This window comes from Aulostomus chinensis, chromosome 7 (genome assembly GCF_037954235.1).
Source record: "Aulostomus chinensis isolate RoL2024-O1b breed Wild chromosome 7, RoL_Achi_v1.0, whole genome shotgun sequence".
NCBI lineage: Eukaryota > Metazoa > Chordata > Actinopteri > Syngnathiformes > Aulostomidae > Aulostomus > Aulostomus chinensis.
The window spans coordinates 16,822,214-16,836,797 of NC_141326.1; the positions used below are offsets into that span (position 1 = coordinate 16,822,214).

At 40.3% G+C, this 14,584-nt stretch overlaps 1 protein-coding gene across 5 annotated transcripts; it reads right to left on the reverse strand.

Moving 5' to 3' along the window:
* Positions 1–110: 110 nt before the first annotated feature.
* terb1 (telomere repeat binding bouquet formation protein 1) lies at positions 111–14,582 on the reverse strand. 5 transcript variants are annotated; one of them, XM_086208820.1, is made up of 21 exons: positions 14,553–14,582; positions 13,981–14,050; positions 13,742–13,852; positions 13,450–13,581; positions 12,615–12,746; positions 12,442–12,502; positions 12,194–12,312; positions 11,731–11,859; positions 11,480–11,632; positions 11,253–11,384; positions 10,955–11,080; positions 10,014–10,156; positions 9,569–9,924; positions 9,406–9,476; positions 9,238–9,309; positions 8,282–8,509; positions 7,634–7,714; positions 6,367–6,432; positions 4,239–4,315; positions 2,488–2,643; positions 112–2,400 (listed from the first exon to the last, which is right to left on the reverse strand). In XM_086208820.1, exons 2-21 carry the CDS (start codon positions 14,003–14,005, stop codon positions 2,368–2,370), a joined length of 2,403 nt encoding a protein of 800 aa, XP_086064946.1. In that variant the 5' UTR covers positions 14,006–14,050; positions 14,553–14,582; the 3' UTR covers positions 112–2,367. The 5 variants fall into 5 exon arrangements, 4 of the variants coding, with proteins under 4 accessions (XP_086064947.1, XP_086064946.1, XP_086064944.1 ...); XM_086208818.1 differs by lacking the exon at positions 14,553–14,582 and adding an exon at positions 14,354–14,515; XM_086208819.1 differs by lacking the exon at positions 14,553–14,582 and adding an exon at positions 14,216–14,348.
* Positions 14,583–14,584: the final 2 nt, after the last annotated feature.

Below are 14,584 nucleotides of genomic sequence, written 5' to 3' on the forward strand. Positions count from 1 at the left end.
AACCTTCACGAGACCGAGAGCACACCTGCATGCTGAAACAGAAATTTGTCAAAGTGAATTAAAAAAACAAAACAAAACCGATTATTCATAAAATGTTAAAAATTTTCAACTATTTTTCTTTTTTGAGGTTGGGTGGGGGTTTGGGGGTAAAGACATGAATCCAAAGTATTGAAAAATGGACAAAAAAGCCTATAGGGAAGCGTAGACCATGAGTCTGTAGGAGTGGAGAGTTCCCCTTTCGCAATGTAAAACCACACACTAGAACATGCACGAGACATTGCTCACATATGGAAATCAAATTCCATCCAACATAGTACAGATCATGTAAAGACAGTGCCTTCTCACAGTCTTGTGGGAGAGAGGGTGAAAGGGGGGGGCACATTCTTTCCAGAGGAAGGGGGGTTTTAGGGGGCCTGGGTCAAAAGTCTCCAGTGTGACTGTCTCGGTCCATGAGAAATCTGCCTCTTACATGCCTCTCCCACCACACTCCCCCCTCCCTCAATGCGCTGCTATCCCAACATCTTGACAAATAAGTCAGTGGATTGGTATGAGGGGCCATTGCTGCCTGATGAAACAACACTAACAAAAGCATTAACTCTGTCAATTTGACAGGAAAGCAATCTGTCCGTCTTCTAAGGAGGGGACGTTTCTTCTTCAACGTCATTAAGCTCCACAGGTGTTCAAAGTAACTACTGCAGCTTCTTCACATTCTGATCTGTCGCAGCTTCTTGTTCAGTAATCCATGATTCTTACACCCCCCAAAAATGTGTCTCACCCAGCCACACCTCACTCAAAGAGCCTACGCCTCCAGGCATGATAAACGGGTAAGTCCCTCGGTTTTGGCAACACCAGTGAGTCTCCGAGGAGTGGGAGAGGCCCTCGAGGAGATTGTCTCCATCATCTATATGGAAAGACTGAAGTGATGCTCACCAAGCGAAGATAAGAGGAGTGATCCGCTCTATTTGTGATTCCTGTCATACCAGAGGATTTCAGCTCAGTAAACAAGACTGCTGGATTTGAGTCTGTCTTCATTTCCTGTCTCCCTCTCTCTGTCTCTCTCTCTCTCTCTGGATTCTGGCAGCCAAAGTAGAAAATAGAACTTCCGTTACACCATATATAAAGGAAGTAACACAAATGTAATGGTCGGATGGGGCGTTTTTAGCCTTTGTCGGGTGACTTGTAATGAGAGGAAAAGAGATAATACAAGAGGTCCAGCTGGAGTCGAACCAGCACACATGGCAGTTTCTGGTCTGCATCTAATTTACAGAGGCGGCCTGTACAGTTGATTTTTAAGATTCCAAACAGACGTGGAACTACAACAGAACATACAAACTGTTGTGAGACTCACTTTATGTTTTCACTTCTGAACTCCACACACCAGAACAAGAGGATGGGTGCTGACTGAAAAACATCTCATGCAGTAAGCTACATACATAAACCTGCACAGCTTAAAGGAACATGCCAACCTTTAACAAAATGTGCATGTTTGTAATCCGCTCCAGAGCCTCACAAAAGGATAGACGCCCTTCTCTCCTCTGTGCATACATTAGGGGGCTAAGACTGCTGACCATCAGTTAGCTTAGCACAGTAGTGAGAAGTGTTAGCAATCCTCCACCAAATTTCACCAAATAAGATAAGGTTCGGGATCTTGGTTTATCCATAAATAATCAGTCTCATCCTCTCTTAAAATGTTCAGCTGTGATTAGTTGTGGAAGTCAACTCTCCAGTCGTTAAAAAATGTTTTATTTTATTCAGCAAAGACTTGATGTGCTTTGGCAAATCACTGCACCCAGACAGGATTGGATCGGATTCTAAAATAACAATGTCCCTGAAATGTCAATCATTTCATAGCAGATGTAACAGACAACAGGTGTTAATTTAGCCCGGACCATTTCAGACTTAAGTGTATTATTCAGTGACATTTGATGGGCTACAACTCCCCATATACTATTATTCATTGTGCAGTCAGCAGGTCTTAAGGGGTGTCTGCTCCCTAATGTACACACAGAGGAGAGAGGGGCATCCTTCTATGTAGCTATGGAGGACGGCAAATAAATATTTCCTAAAAAGGCTGCAGAATTAAATACAAGTAGGATATGCAGGGATGCTAACACAAAAAAACAAGTAAAATAAAACCCAAAATAATAGCAAACAAACCTAAAAGTCCAGCTGAATGAATTTACAAACTCTCAACAAAGCAGTGAAAATCAAGCAAATATCAGAACTATGGGATGTTGTAAGCATATGGTATTTAAAGCTTTTCAGTAACAATGCAGAGTGGAACTGAACACCTTTCAAATAAAGAAAGTCTGTTCATTTACAAAAGGACATGAACAATACTCTGGTCCAGGATCTTTTATTCCAGGATTATTCACAGCCAGCATCCTGGGCTTTACCTTTCTGAAGGCAAAACACATGGAAAAACAGTCAGGCAGGTAATGGCAATTAGACAATCATCATGGGAAAACAACACGCTGGTTTTATTACCATCAGACGGCGGTACTTCTTTGCCAGGTCAACATTGGTACGTCCAGGCTGGAAAGGGTGTGACCACAGTATAGAGTTCCAGCTGAAGCCATACGTCTTTACTCCACACAGGAGGTAACGCAACTCCTCATGGCTGAAGTTTTTCCGCTTCTTTTGCTAAAAACAATAACAAGACAGACAGAAATGGGGGGGGGGGGGGGGGTGAAAATAGGAGAATATGTGCTTGAAAAACATCTGCTTTTCATTTGTTTAGTGGTTGTTATTCAAAATAATTTGCTGAAACGGTCTGAATACTAGTAAACCATACTGGTGTTTTTGCACATTTCAGCCCATAAACTAAAAATTGCAGTGATTATTCCCAGCCACTCTGAAGAGTTTCTGTTTCCCACCTTCAAGACAGCATTTGGTCTCAATTTCATTTCAGTAAACCATGAAAATCGATTTGGAGTAACTTGACATTTGATTATCTCTATTATAACAGCATCATTATAGCTGTTGAAAGTTTCCCCTTGTTGAGTTTAAGGACACTGACAGAGGATAAGGTAAGATAAAATAAGAAAGGATAAGATAAGACAAGCCAAGATAAGAATAAGATAAGATGAGAATAAGATAAGATAAGGGAAGATAAGACAAAATAAGACCGGATAAGATAAACCAAGATAAGATAAGATAAGATAAGACCGCATAAGATAAACCAAGATAAGATAAGATAAGACCGGATAAGATAAACCAAGATAAGATAAGATATAATAAGATAAGATAAGACCGCATAAGATAAACCAAGATAAGATAAGATAAGATAAGACCGCATAAGATAAACCAAGATAAGATAAGATAAGATAAGATAAACCAAGATAAGATAAGATAAGATAAGATAAGACCGGATAAGATAAACCAAGATAAGATAAGATAAGACCGCATAAGATAAACCAAGATAAGATAAGATAAGACCGGATAAGATAAACCAAGATAAGATAAGATATAATAAGATAAGATAAGACCGCATAAGATAAACCAAGATAAGATAAGATAAGATAAGACCGCATAAGATAAACCAAGATAAGATAAGATAAGATAAGATAAACCAAGATAAGATAAGATAAGATAAACCAAGATAAGATAAGATAAGATAAGATAAGACCGGATAAGATAAACCAAGATAAGATAAGATAAGACCGGATAAGATGAACCAAGATAAGATAAGATAAGACCGGATAAGATAAACCAAGCCGAGCCAAGGTAATATAAGCCTTTGTTAGTCCCACAAAGGGGACATTTCTTTTCAGTTTCTATCCAAAGATGCTAAAATTTTCTAAAAAATATATCAGATTTTTTATTTAATTTGCACTTAAAATACCCACCATTTTAGGGAAAAATAACAAGCAAACCTGCTATAATCCTTCCCTGTATGGGATTTTGGCAGCATTGCCAATGACTTTGTCTCCTGTTTTGTAAATAAATGAAACCACATTCAGATTTTGGTTCTTTCCAACTAGGCTTCAGATTCATAAGCCTGCATAAGCATTGATGCTATAAGAGGAAGCTAAACGACGCTCAGTTATGAGGCAACATGTAACTCATTCTTGGAAAATGATACTTGGATCTCTTCTTTTCACTGTACTTCCTGTATTTCTCAGACACTTTTACAGACTCAGTGAACCACAGTATTCTCTTGTGGCATATTTGGAAAACTTGCAGGCAATGTTCATAACAGATAGAGTTTGACTGAAAATATTGTTTCCAAATCTTACAGTGGAACAGCAATCTCTACTGGCCTTCTGCTGCTCATCTAGTGCATGATGTCCTCCATTACTCTGCATTCTTCTTTCTAGATTTAAAAAAAGATAATAGTCTGAGTTTGCATGCGTCTGTCTTTTGTTATTCAAACAACTGGGCTTAGACTACACATGGGTAAAATATGGTACAATGGCCAGAAACAGCTGGCAAACTTTCTCAATCTGGCCCATACATTCTTAAAGGAAAACAAAACATCCCAAATGCACACATCCCCCCAAAAATCAATAAAAGGCAGCATTATGTTAATGACTGTCTGTGCAAATGACTTCAGTGTGTCTGTATTGATCCCAGGAGAGGGCCCTCTCTGCTCTAAGCCTGGACTAAAGGCAGGCTTGCACATTAGCTGCTGTCTGGTTTACCGAAGCGATGTTGCGGGCATAAACATTACCACTGAGCAAAACAACAACAAACTCTGAGCAACCAAGCTACTAACAACCTACCCTGAAAATCCGTTTAGGAAGATTTGGCTCATTAAAAATGGCAGGTCTGCTAGGCTCTTTGGGTGAATAGCTGTAAAGCTATACAACAAAAAGAAGTTCCAGGACTTGGGCTTCGTCAGAGTGTCCTGCGCTGCCCAAGTACTACAAGTATGCCAGAGGAGGAAAGTTGACTCTGAATGCCAAGGGTGGACATCTAATTGTCTGATGCTGAGTGAGTACTGCAGTGTTTAAGGGATGGAGACACATGGAGACACTTTTTTAAACCAAACATGCTAAATATGCCACAAACTATTCACGATGGACAAAGAGGAACAAAAGCTCTGAAATGCTCTCTTTATTTAGTTGCCAGGCAGAAAATCTTTTACAAAGCAGAGGACCTTCAATGAAAGTTAACTAGAAGAACTCTTGACAGAGCAGTGAACTGCTGCTTGCAGTGCTTAGGGACCCAACCTAACATACATGTTCTTATTCACGGTGTATGAAGCCAGAGCATCTGGAGGGACCACTGAGCCACCGCGTTGCCCTGCATGGCTGCTCCACTCTTATCTACTCAACCTTGCAAAAATTCAATCATCTGATGTGTTGCCATTTGTTTATTTTATCTATGTCATAATTACACTCTGGAAGGAAATGCTGCCCACTCTTGCCTAATATGGCTAAGACTAATGCTCCAGAGAGCAAGAAAATAGACTCCTCTTTCGAGGTACATCGCCTGTCACAGATAACACAGCTGCTGTTTAGAAGAACAAAAGAGAAGGACTGATAAAGGAGGAGAAGAAGGAGGAGGAGGAGGAGGAGGTAAGCCAATGGTGGAGAAGGGAAATTAAAGTCTGAGAAAACTTAACAGAGAGAAGTGGAAACATCTCGTTGCATTTTAAGAGAAAAATCACACACAGTAAGCACTGGAAAATGCATTTGGCTGAGATGTATTGAGATACAGTAAATCTCAGCATGACAGCGCTGAAAGAAGAACGATCCTCGACTGCACTCCAACAGCATGCTGCAACCGCATTACAGCTACACAGAGTCTGAAGGCTTGTGAATTAGCAAAACTGGAAAAGCAGGTGAGAAAAAAACGAGGTCGATGACACACACCCATAACATATATACTCTCTTATTTACAGCACAATACACAGAAGAACAACAAAAAAAAGAAATATGGACCAGCCTAAAATGCCTTTCAGCAGCATGTCACTGGCATAGCACGAAAGCATGGAAACACACCCTTTAACTCCCCTTCTCACACACGAATGCAGATACACACAGGCACAGACACACACACACGCATACAGCTGTGCCGCCCTGAACCAGCTCTTGCCTGCATTGTGAGAATACTGGCAGCAGTTCAACATTCTTTCTGTTCTTCGGTTTGTTGGTTGCCAAAAACACACTGCAGCTCCCATCACAGGCTCTCAGTAATGACATTCTCACACACACACACACACACACACACACACACACACACACACACACACACACACACACACACACTTCAAGTAACCTTGAGGCACACATGAGGCCTTTTCAGGGATGTCGAGCTGGATTTGAGAGGATAAGTGATGGTCTCAATGCTGCAGAATAAGCCAAGTTCAGTATACTGGACTGTAAATGATATGTTGCAGCTGTAATGTCACAGACATACCAGGCCAGCTGCAAGAGGTGTGCGTCTTCAGTGGAACTCCTCTGTGCAGTGGGTTCAAGGTGATGCCTGTGAGGAGTAGAAGTTGAAGACTTACACATTGCACAACTGAACATGATTGCTGGACTGCATTTGTTATATAACTGCAGCTTGGGAGTATTTGGAGGAACACCTCAACATGGGAAAAATGCCTATTGTACATCATTTTTTGAGCCATACTAGTAGATAGTTACTCTTCTCTCCTCTCTGTGTGCAATACAAAGTGCCAAATTTCCATCAGCTAGCTTAGCGACTATGAATGCTAGCAATGGGACAGTAGAGACAGTAACTAAAAAAAAGCCATCAAATACACTTTTCTCAAAATCAGTTCATGTTTGCATGAAGAGAAGTGCTTCAGATCCACCGAGAAAAATTATTAAAAAACCAAAGATGTTATGTCAGAGACAGATACATACAGTACACAGAACTACTTCCTTTAACGGGCCAAGTGATTTGATGCAGCACATCAAATGCCCCATTGTACCTTCGTGACTAAAAGAGCGAATGCTGCTTCTAATCATGACCGACTTTAAAGGAGAGGATGAGGAGGATTACTTCTGGACAAACCAGGACCCTGATCCTGATCTATTTGGACCAGAGTACACACCAAAGAGGAAACAGAGACAGCAAAACAGGATGGCTGGGAGACGGTGGCAAGTAGCTCCATGTATCTGATAAAATAACAAAATGACATAATTTTCAACACTTTTTTCTCATAGCAAATGTTAAGAACAAACCCTCGCTCTATTAATGAAGACAAAGATCATTTTGGAGAAAAGCGTATTTGAAGAGAGAGCTTTCTTCACTGCCCAACTGTGAATGTTTATTGCAGCTAAGCTAACTAGCAGTTGGTCATCTGGTGGGGGTCTGGAGCTCAGTAATTCACAAGAGAGGAGAGAAGGGTATTTATCTTTGAGTCCAGCACCAAAAATGATGGATAATTTGCACACTTTCCAAAAAGCTGGCTTGTTCCTTTCAATTCATTGTTTTCAGCAACATCTTTCCTTGACGTACGCCTTTCTGCAGTCACGCATGATGTCATGAAGAAGTAGCTTAGAGATACTGGTTTGACTTGCCTCGCATGATAATGCACCACTGCTCTGCATGGTTTTATGACATATTGTTGAAATTAGGTACGTTAACTAAGTTGTTGCCAGGATGCTGAAGCTGTCAGACATGCTTGCAAAACAGAGCTTTATACATAGTCACTCCACTGCAGCGTAATTCTTACCATTGTATCGCTTCTTACTGTGCTCTGGCAGGGTTTGCTCGGCTCGCCCAGATCCTTTACATATGGGAGTCAGGCTGACCTCTTTTACACAGAACAAATGAGACAGTGTAAACCAATAGTCAAGTACTGTGTACTTTTAGTGAGGGTTTTTAAGAGCAGCAATTACGAAGCAATGGACAAGGAAAATAAAATTAATTGGCTCATGTAGATAGTTTGGAACAACTGCAACATAAATGAGGAATGAGCGAAAACATCTGCCCGTAATAATTCTATGTGTTGGTTCAGTTTACATTTCTCTTACTAAGATGAAGTTCAAGAGAGTTGCAGAGTGCAACCTTTCAACACGACCAATCAACTGATGCATGAGTTAAGCACCTCATGCTTGAGGCAGAACACTGAAGAAATGTGTTCTATTGAATTCATACAGGAGGATCATTTAAAACTAAGGCTGCAGCAAACTGACTAGATAGTTAACCAGAGTCAGTGAATGTTTGCTGTTGATTTTAATAGGTTGTTTGTTTGTCTACTGAGGTGGAAACGAGGTGGTTGCTTTGAATGATAGATCCTAACATGTCATTATATCCCAACCCTAGACTATCAATACGTCTGGAATAACCAATCAGAGTGTAAGGATGTAACTACACCCACCCTTCCAGTTTTTCCAGCTTCTCTGTGGATCGGCTGCTGATTTTTTTGGGTCTGTCAGCTCTACAGGTTTGAACTGAGGCTCTCTTCTTAAAAGACGGGTGCAGTGACGAGTCCTGAAGTGCTCTGTGGCCTTCAGTAGAACATTGTGCATGTCACAGTTCTGACGGCAGGAGGACAGCAGCGATACAAAAGTGCGGCTGGTCACTGCCTCAAAAGGCAAAACACAACCTTAAGGAGAGAAAGACAAAGGCTGATCCAACTGAATCCTGGCTGCACCATTTGAGAAAAAAATACTTATATGCACTTATTATTAAGTTTACTTGCTGTATTGTCAATATTAGTGGTAATAATTTTTAAATCATTGTTCTCATTATCACAGAAAATTATAATGTTTTTTGTGGGAATGTGAAAGGGTAGAATTTTAAATTATGTTGCGGAAATTTAGTAAAAAATTACAATGGAGGACATTTTGTTGACTAAAACTAATGACAACAAACCGATAAGAAAAGATTCCATTATTAAAATGTGACAAAAATGAATGTGTACTTTGGTCAAAAGACGAAAAATAAAACAGAATTAGGCATTTTTATCATCAAAAACTAGAATGAAATAGTTTTCTCTGACTAAGATTAAGCTCTTAATCTGTATACAACAGTATGAGGATAACTAAATGTGAAAATTAACAAGGGAGTTTGACACAGGACTGAAATTAGATATGGAGATAGCTGTAAAATGAAGACTATTTTTGCAATAGGCTGTTACTGTTCAGATAGAAGATCATGGATTCTAAAATTTAATCACCACACCCTACACAAAACACAAACTGTGCAGCAAAGAATCCTGGGTAATTGTTCAAATTTATTTCAGATGAGATCAAAAGGGAGACGCCTCCTGCTTGTGTGAATGGCCATTTATTAACAGAGTGAAATATTTTGCTGTGCTTCCTGTTCACTGACCTGCACATCGATACTGAGTGAGAGAGTGTTCTTCCCCCGGGACTTTTAGAACTTTATCATTGTCCTGCATCTCTTAACATAAAAAAGGTTGCTTGAAAAACATTGGGAAACCACACTTATGCTGAGCACAAACATGCAAGTAAAGACAGGTTGCTATGACGTTCTTACCGCCTCCAACAGAGCGTGCTGTCTCTTTTGGTGCATTCAGCCTAAGCAGTTCCGCAGGCTTAAACAGATGACTAAAACACAACAAACAAATGAAGAAGTAACTGCGCAGGTCAACATTTCACAAGCTTCTCTAAAAGGTAAGCAACAGAGGAACTCTACCAACCTGTCAGCTGTATGCGCCTCTCTGTCTTCCTCTAGTGATGGTAACTGGGAAGACATCCGGGCTCCAGTACCCTTGTACATTGAATGCCGCACAGTCTCTTCACTGGTTTTCTCTTTGTGGTTACTCAAATTGGAGCTCACGCTCTTCACTTGATTGTCATATTCCCCCTTGTTCACATTTTTGACAGTCTGAAGGTTAATGCTCCTCTCACCCAGGGTTCCCTCATTCCTCAGGGTACTGCTGGTTTTCAGATTATCCGTTTGCTGCAGACAAAACGACACGGCTGGGGGAAGAAATGGTTGGCCAAACTCCTCAGCTGAAGTGGCCAGACCTGTATTTTTCTGTTCATCCTCAGCCTGCAAAAGATACACAAAAGCACATACTATGAGTCACAAAGCTACAAGCAGAGGGGAATTTTGGTGATGAGTGTGAGTGCATGTCTGACTTCTGCCTGTCTTTTCTCCAGTAGTTGAATCCGGGACAACAACTCTTGGGCTGAGCTCTCAAAGCCTTTTATGTTTGTAATGGGCTCCACATCTTCAGCCCCCCCTTGTCTGGATGTAAGACCAGGAACTCTCAAGGACATGGCTGCACAGAGAGGGAATTAGAAGAGCTAATGCCCAACATTCAATCCACAAACACTTTAACCATTCACACTCTCCTCACTTAATATTCCAGGGCTTCAAAAATAGGCTGTCTAAACATTTATATACAAGAAGGTTCCGGGTTCAAGCCCCGGCTCCAGCACGGATCTTTCTGCGTGAGTCTCCATGTTCTCCCTGTTCCTGCGTGGGTTCTCTCTGGTACTCCAGCTTCCTCCCACAGTCCAAAGACATCAAGAGAGGACGAGGCTGATTGATACTCTAAATTGACCGTAGGTGTGACTGTGAGTGTGAATGGTTGTCTGTCTCTATGTGGAGAGGATCTTAAAGAGCATACTCTCTTGCATCCATTAAACATATAAAAAATATAAGAAAATTTCTTCTGCACTCTCTTGTAAGAGCAGTGTTGCTTGACCAAGCTACATAGTAAGCTACAGTGATATTGAAGTTTTCGTTGGGAGGAAATACTTCTTTAAAGTAAGAATAAAGAGAAACACAAACCACGGTGAAGAACATGCATTAAGCACATGCCAAAAAACACAGAACATGAAGGCTAGAAATCCTCAGCGTCTCGTGTCACATCACTTAATATCTACTCCTATTGATTTTTTTCTACATTATTCCAGTCTTTAATGCTCAAGAGTGCTAAAAATATAAGCGCATCACAAAGGGAACAGGGAATTGACCATCTGCTCTTCTGTGATTTTTGTTGACGATGGATCTTGAATTCAGAGTTGCTCAATACAGACTTTGTCTCACCAGTGTTGTTGCAGCTTTGACTTACTGGCCTGTTTGCAGGACTGTAATATGAACGTAGCAGCCTTCCTGATATCCTCATTTGTGTCCTCTGCCAGTAAGGTTATGATAAGCGGCAGGCCTCCGCATTGTACCATCTGGAACTGGTGATCCTCTACAGTCAGGAAAAAACACAATACTAGGAAAAATATTTGGATAGTGAAGGGTGACGATGTTATCTTGAAGGAAGGAAGTCTGTTGGAGTATGCGAAAGTGACTACTTCTGGTGTGAATGGAAATAACACTGGCAGAAATGATTTGCTACGAGAACTATCTCTAGTTCTTACCTGAGGCCTCGGTGCAGTGGCCTAGGGTAAGTAAAACCGTGAGCCTGTCCTCACAGTCGAGGTGGGGGCTGGTCAGCAGGGAGACGAGGTGAGAAACTACACCATACTGAGCCAAACTGGAAGCCAGATTTGCTATAAAAAAAAGATTGTGAAAAGAGACGGAAACAGATGAGTTGTTTAGGTGGCCTGTTAATGTATGTGTGTGCATGTGGGAGAGCAATACAAACAGTTGTCAGTGATGCAAGCTGACAAAGTCTTGGATATTGTTACAGAAAGCTGGCAAGACCACAAGCTTGTCTCTGTTCCAGAAGGTAGACAAACCAGCGAGCGGGTGACAGTTTCTAATACCCCAGAGGCTGAGAAGCTCTCCTGAGCAAACGCTGCCAAAACAAATAGGAGGCGAAAATTGAGTTGTGTGGATTTTGACATTGTTTGAAAAGACAGATTTAGTTGAAGAGATTCCATGTCTTATACTTACAGTTGTTGGCAACTGTCATTGCTATGAAGGAGCAGATGGGTTGAAAAATCTCAGGGATGGGAAAAGAAATCTGCTGAAGCCAGACTTTTATAGTGGGAAAGGCCGCAACACAGATATGCTGACCTGCCTCTGGAAGTCAAAAGACAGACTGACTTACAACTTAGCCAAGCCTTTTCTAAACTGTGTGTTCAGGTGTTGGTCTCGTGTAATATTCCTTGATTGCACCCTAAATTTTAATAATAATATTAGGATAATTGCAAAGAGTAATTGCTTAAACATGTTTTCCAGTATGTATAAAATATAAATACCAAATAAACTCATTTTTTACTGATTATATTGACATCTGTACCCTTCGCCTACGGACCAAGTCTGTTGTAAAAAAAAAAAAAAAAAAATCCATCTCAGATATCAGCAATAAATCCAGAACTGTGTATCCCAAGCACAAATATAGGACTGCTCTTACCATTCTGAGGATTGTTGACACATCCACAGAGAGCACTCGACACAGACGCCCACAGTTGGAAGGTCTGAGTTGCATTCTCTGGTCTCACTGTGGCCCCTTTAGAGAGGGGGAAAGTGTTCCTGCCAAAAGGTATTTGAATTTAGATCTATGTGCTCAGCTGAGAGTATTCTGTAACGTCCTGCAGACCAATGGGAATGTGAATTCTGGGTCTGGCTATATAATATTTCTGTGTTTCACAATACAAATACCTAAAGAGGTCCAACAAAATGTCCAGGCAGCCAGTGGTTTGAGCTAAAGTCTGTCCTGCTTCTGCAATAGCAGTAACATGAGACTAACATTGATAAAAGATAGATAAAAACAAACAGAATTATATGTGAAGTGACTAAAGCATCCACAAAAGCATGACAGCCGTAACTCTTACTATTGCCAGCTACCAACACAGAGAGCAAATAGACAGAGACTCTCTTCAGTGTCAGTGGGATGTCTTCTTTCATCAACCAACCAACCAGCTCCACAAACATTTCCTTTCTGCACAGCGAGTTCTTGCAGTAAACTACCAGAAAAAAAACACAGAATATCTTCAATCAGTAAAGCTTAAAATGTACTGCATTTAAAAGTAGCCTGCCACATAACAGCAGTTCAGAGATATTATCAACATATGATTGCACGCAGGATGAATGTTAACACGCTTCAAAGACTGAATCTTGATGGCAGCGGGCCAAATCATACAGTCCTCTTAAGTCATTCATATCACCTAGATTAGGTGTATGGAAATGTTTTAACATTATTATGAGTTCTGGTGCCCATGTTTTCTGCTAATATTTAGCACTTTGACGGAACACATGAAATGGATTGTCACTTTTGATGCCTGGATTGATTAATTTTACCAGTCATCCTTCATTTCTGGCCAAGAGCAAACCAGACCTGTACCCATTTCAGCAAAAATACAAAGGTGATCAAATTTATTGTGGCATTGAGTTACCTGTATTTAACTGTATTGATTTACTTTCTGCAATCAGTTCTTGAAACAGAAGGCTACACATTTTAGTTATACTGTACTGTAAGTCCAATAAAGGGCAAGAGTTGCAAATCAGCAACACCTTTAATTCATGCCATGAATGGAAACTGATAATTGCTTCATCCCTACTTAATAAAATTCAAATTAAAAACATTGGGAGAAGGGGAAACCAACATGCACTTCAGTACTGCAAAACTTCACCTAATGAACTAAGCAAGAACTACAACCACACACCTACCGTTTGCTTCTGCTAGAGTGCCAAGTGTAAAGAGTGCAGTCTCCCTAACATCTGAATGGACAATACTGGATTTGGAGAGGTTATAGACAAATGTCACACCTCCCATTTCCCTCAGAAGGTCCACATTATCCTCTGAAGAAAAAAAAAAAGAACAAAGTAATGTGAAACAGACAGGTGTCAAGGTGTCATGTACAACAGGCATCACTAGATAATACGTTTACGGGACTGTACTGGCAGGGTTCATAGATGTAGTTGATGGTTTAGGACAGGTACATGGTATTTAAGACATTACCTCTGTTTTCACATATTGAGTGAATCGTAAGAAGGGCTTGCTTCTGTAATTCAGGACATTTCATTTGAGACTTCAGACACTCAAGCAGCAAACTCAGGTCCGTTTTTGTGGCTGAAAGATGAAAAATTAAATCAGTTACATGCTAGAAAGACATCTTTTTTTTTTAATACACACTAAACTAACAGCTTCTAATCATAACAAAACACTTTGTACGTAGATTTAGCATCGATACTACTTACTATTGCGGATGTTCGTGCAAAACATAGTCCCATTCGTTTCTTTCTTCAAACGTCTCGTTGGTTTTCAACTCTGAAACCATACAACATACAGTTGTCTTCAAATTACAAAACCATCAACAGAGATTCAGCTCTAGGCTGTGTGGCATTTTTTTTGCTAACGATGTAAAAAATATCGCTAGCTTAAGATAAGATACCAAAACTAAAGCTAAGCGTAGTAAATATTATGTCTTCTAACTTTCTAGTGACAAATGTGTAACCCAAATCAGCAGCTGTCTCAAAGGAACATTTATTCTGAACCAATTTCCTATTTTAATACTTCAGGAGGCTCTAAAATCTCATTTTTTTATTGTTAATTCAATAAAACTTCGCCTACGTTAGCTGTAACCTTTGCTGTCATCTCCGCTTGTCAATCATGAATGAATCCTTAAGTAATTGTAGTAATTTTTGATTATGTTTGTTCATACAAATAGACCCCTTTTTAAAGAAGAATGGACGACTAGTAGATTTGCAGACATTTGTAATATCACAGACTAGGCTGCATGCGTCGAAAACAATTATAGTTTAATTTCAACCCTCAAGTTTCTCTTGACCGGACTCCTTTCTC

What these genes read in the sequence shown, in the direction of transcription:
- terb1 (XM_086208820.1), bottom strand. Translation starts at nt 14,005, where the DNA reads ATGTTTTGCACGAACATCCGCAATA. An exon ending in TGTCAACAATCCTCAGAATG is followed by an intron (nt 11,860 to 12,193) that starts GTAAGAGCAGTC and finishes TTTGACTTCCAG; the next exon opens with AGGCAGGTCAGCATATCTGT. An exon ending in AATGACAGTTGCCAACAACT is followed by an intron (nt 11,633 to 11,730) that starts GTAAGTATAAGA and finishes TTGTTTTGGCAG; the next exon opens with CGTTTGCTCAGGAGAGCTTC.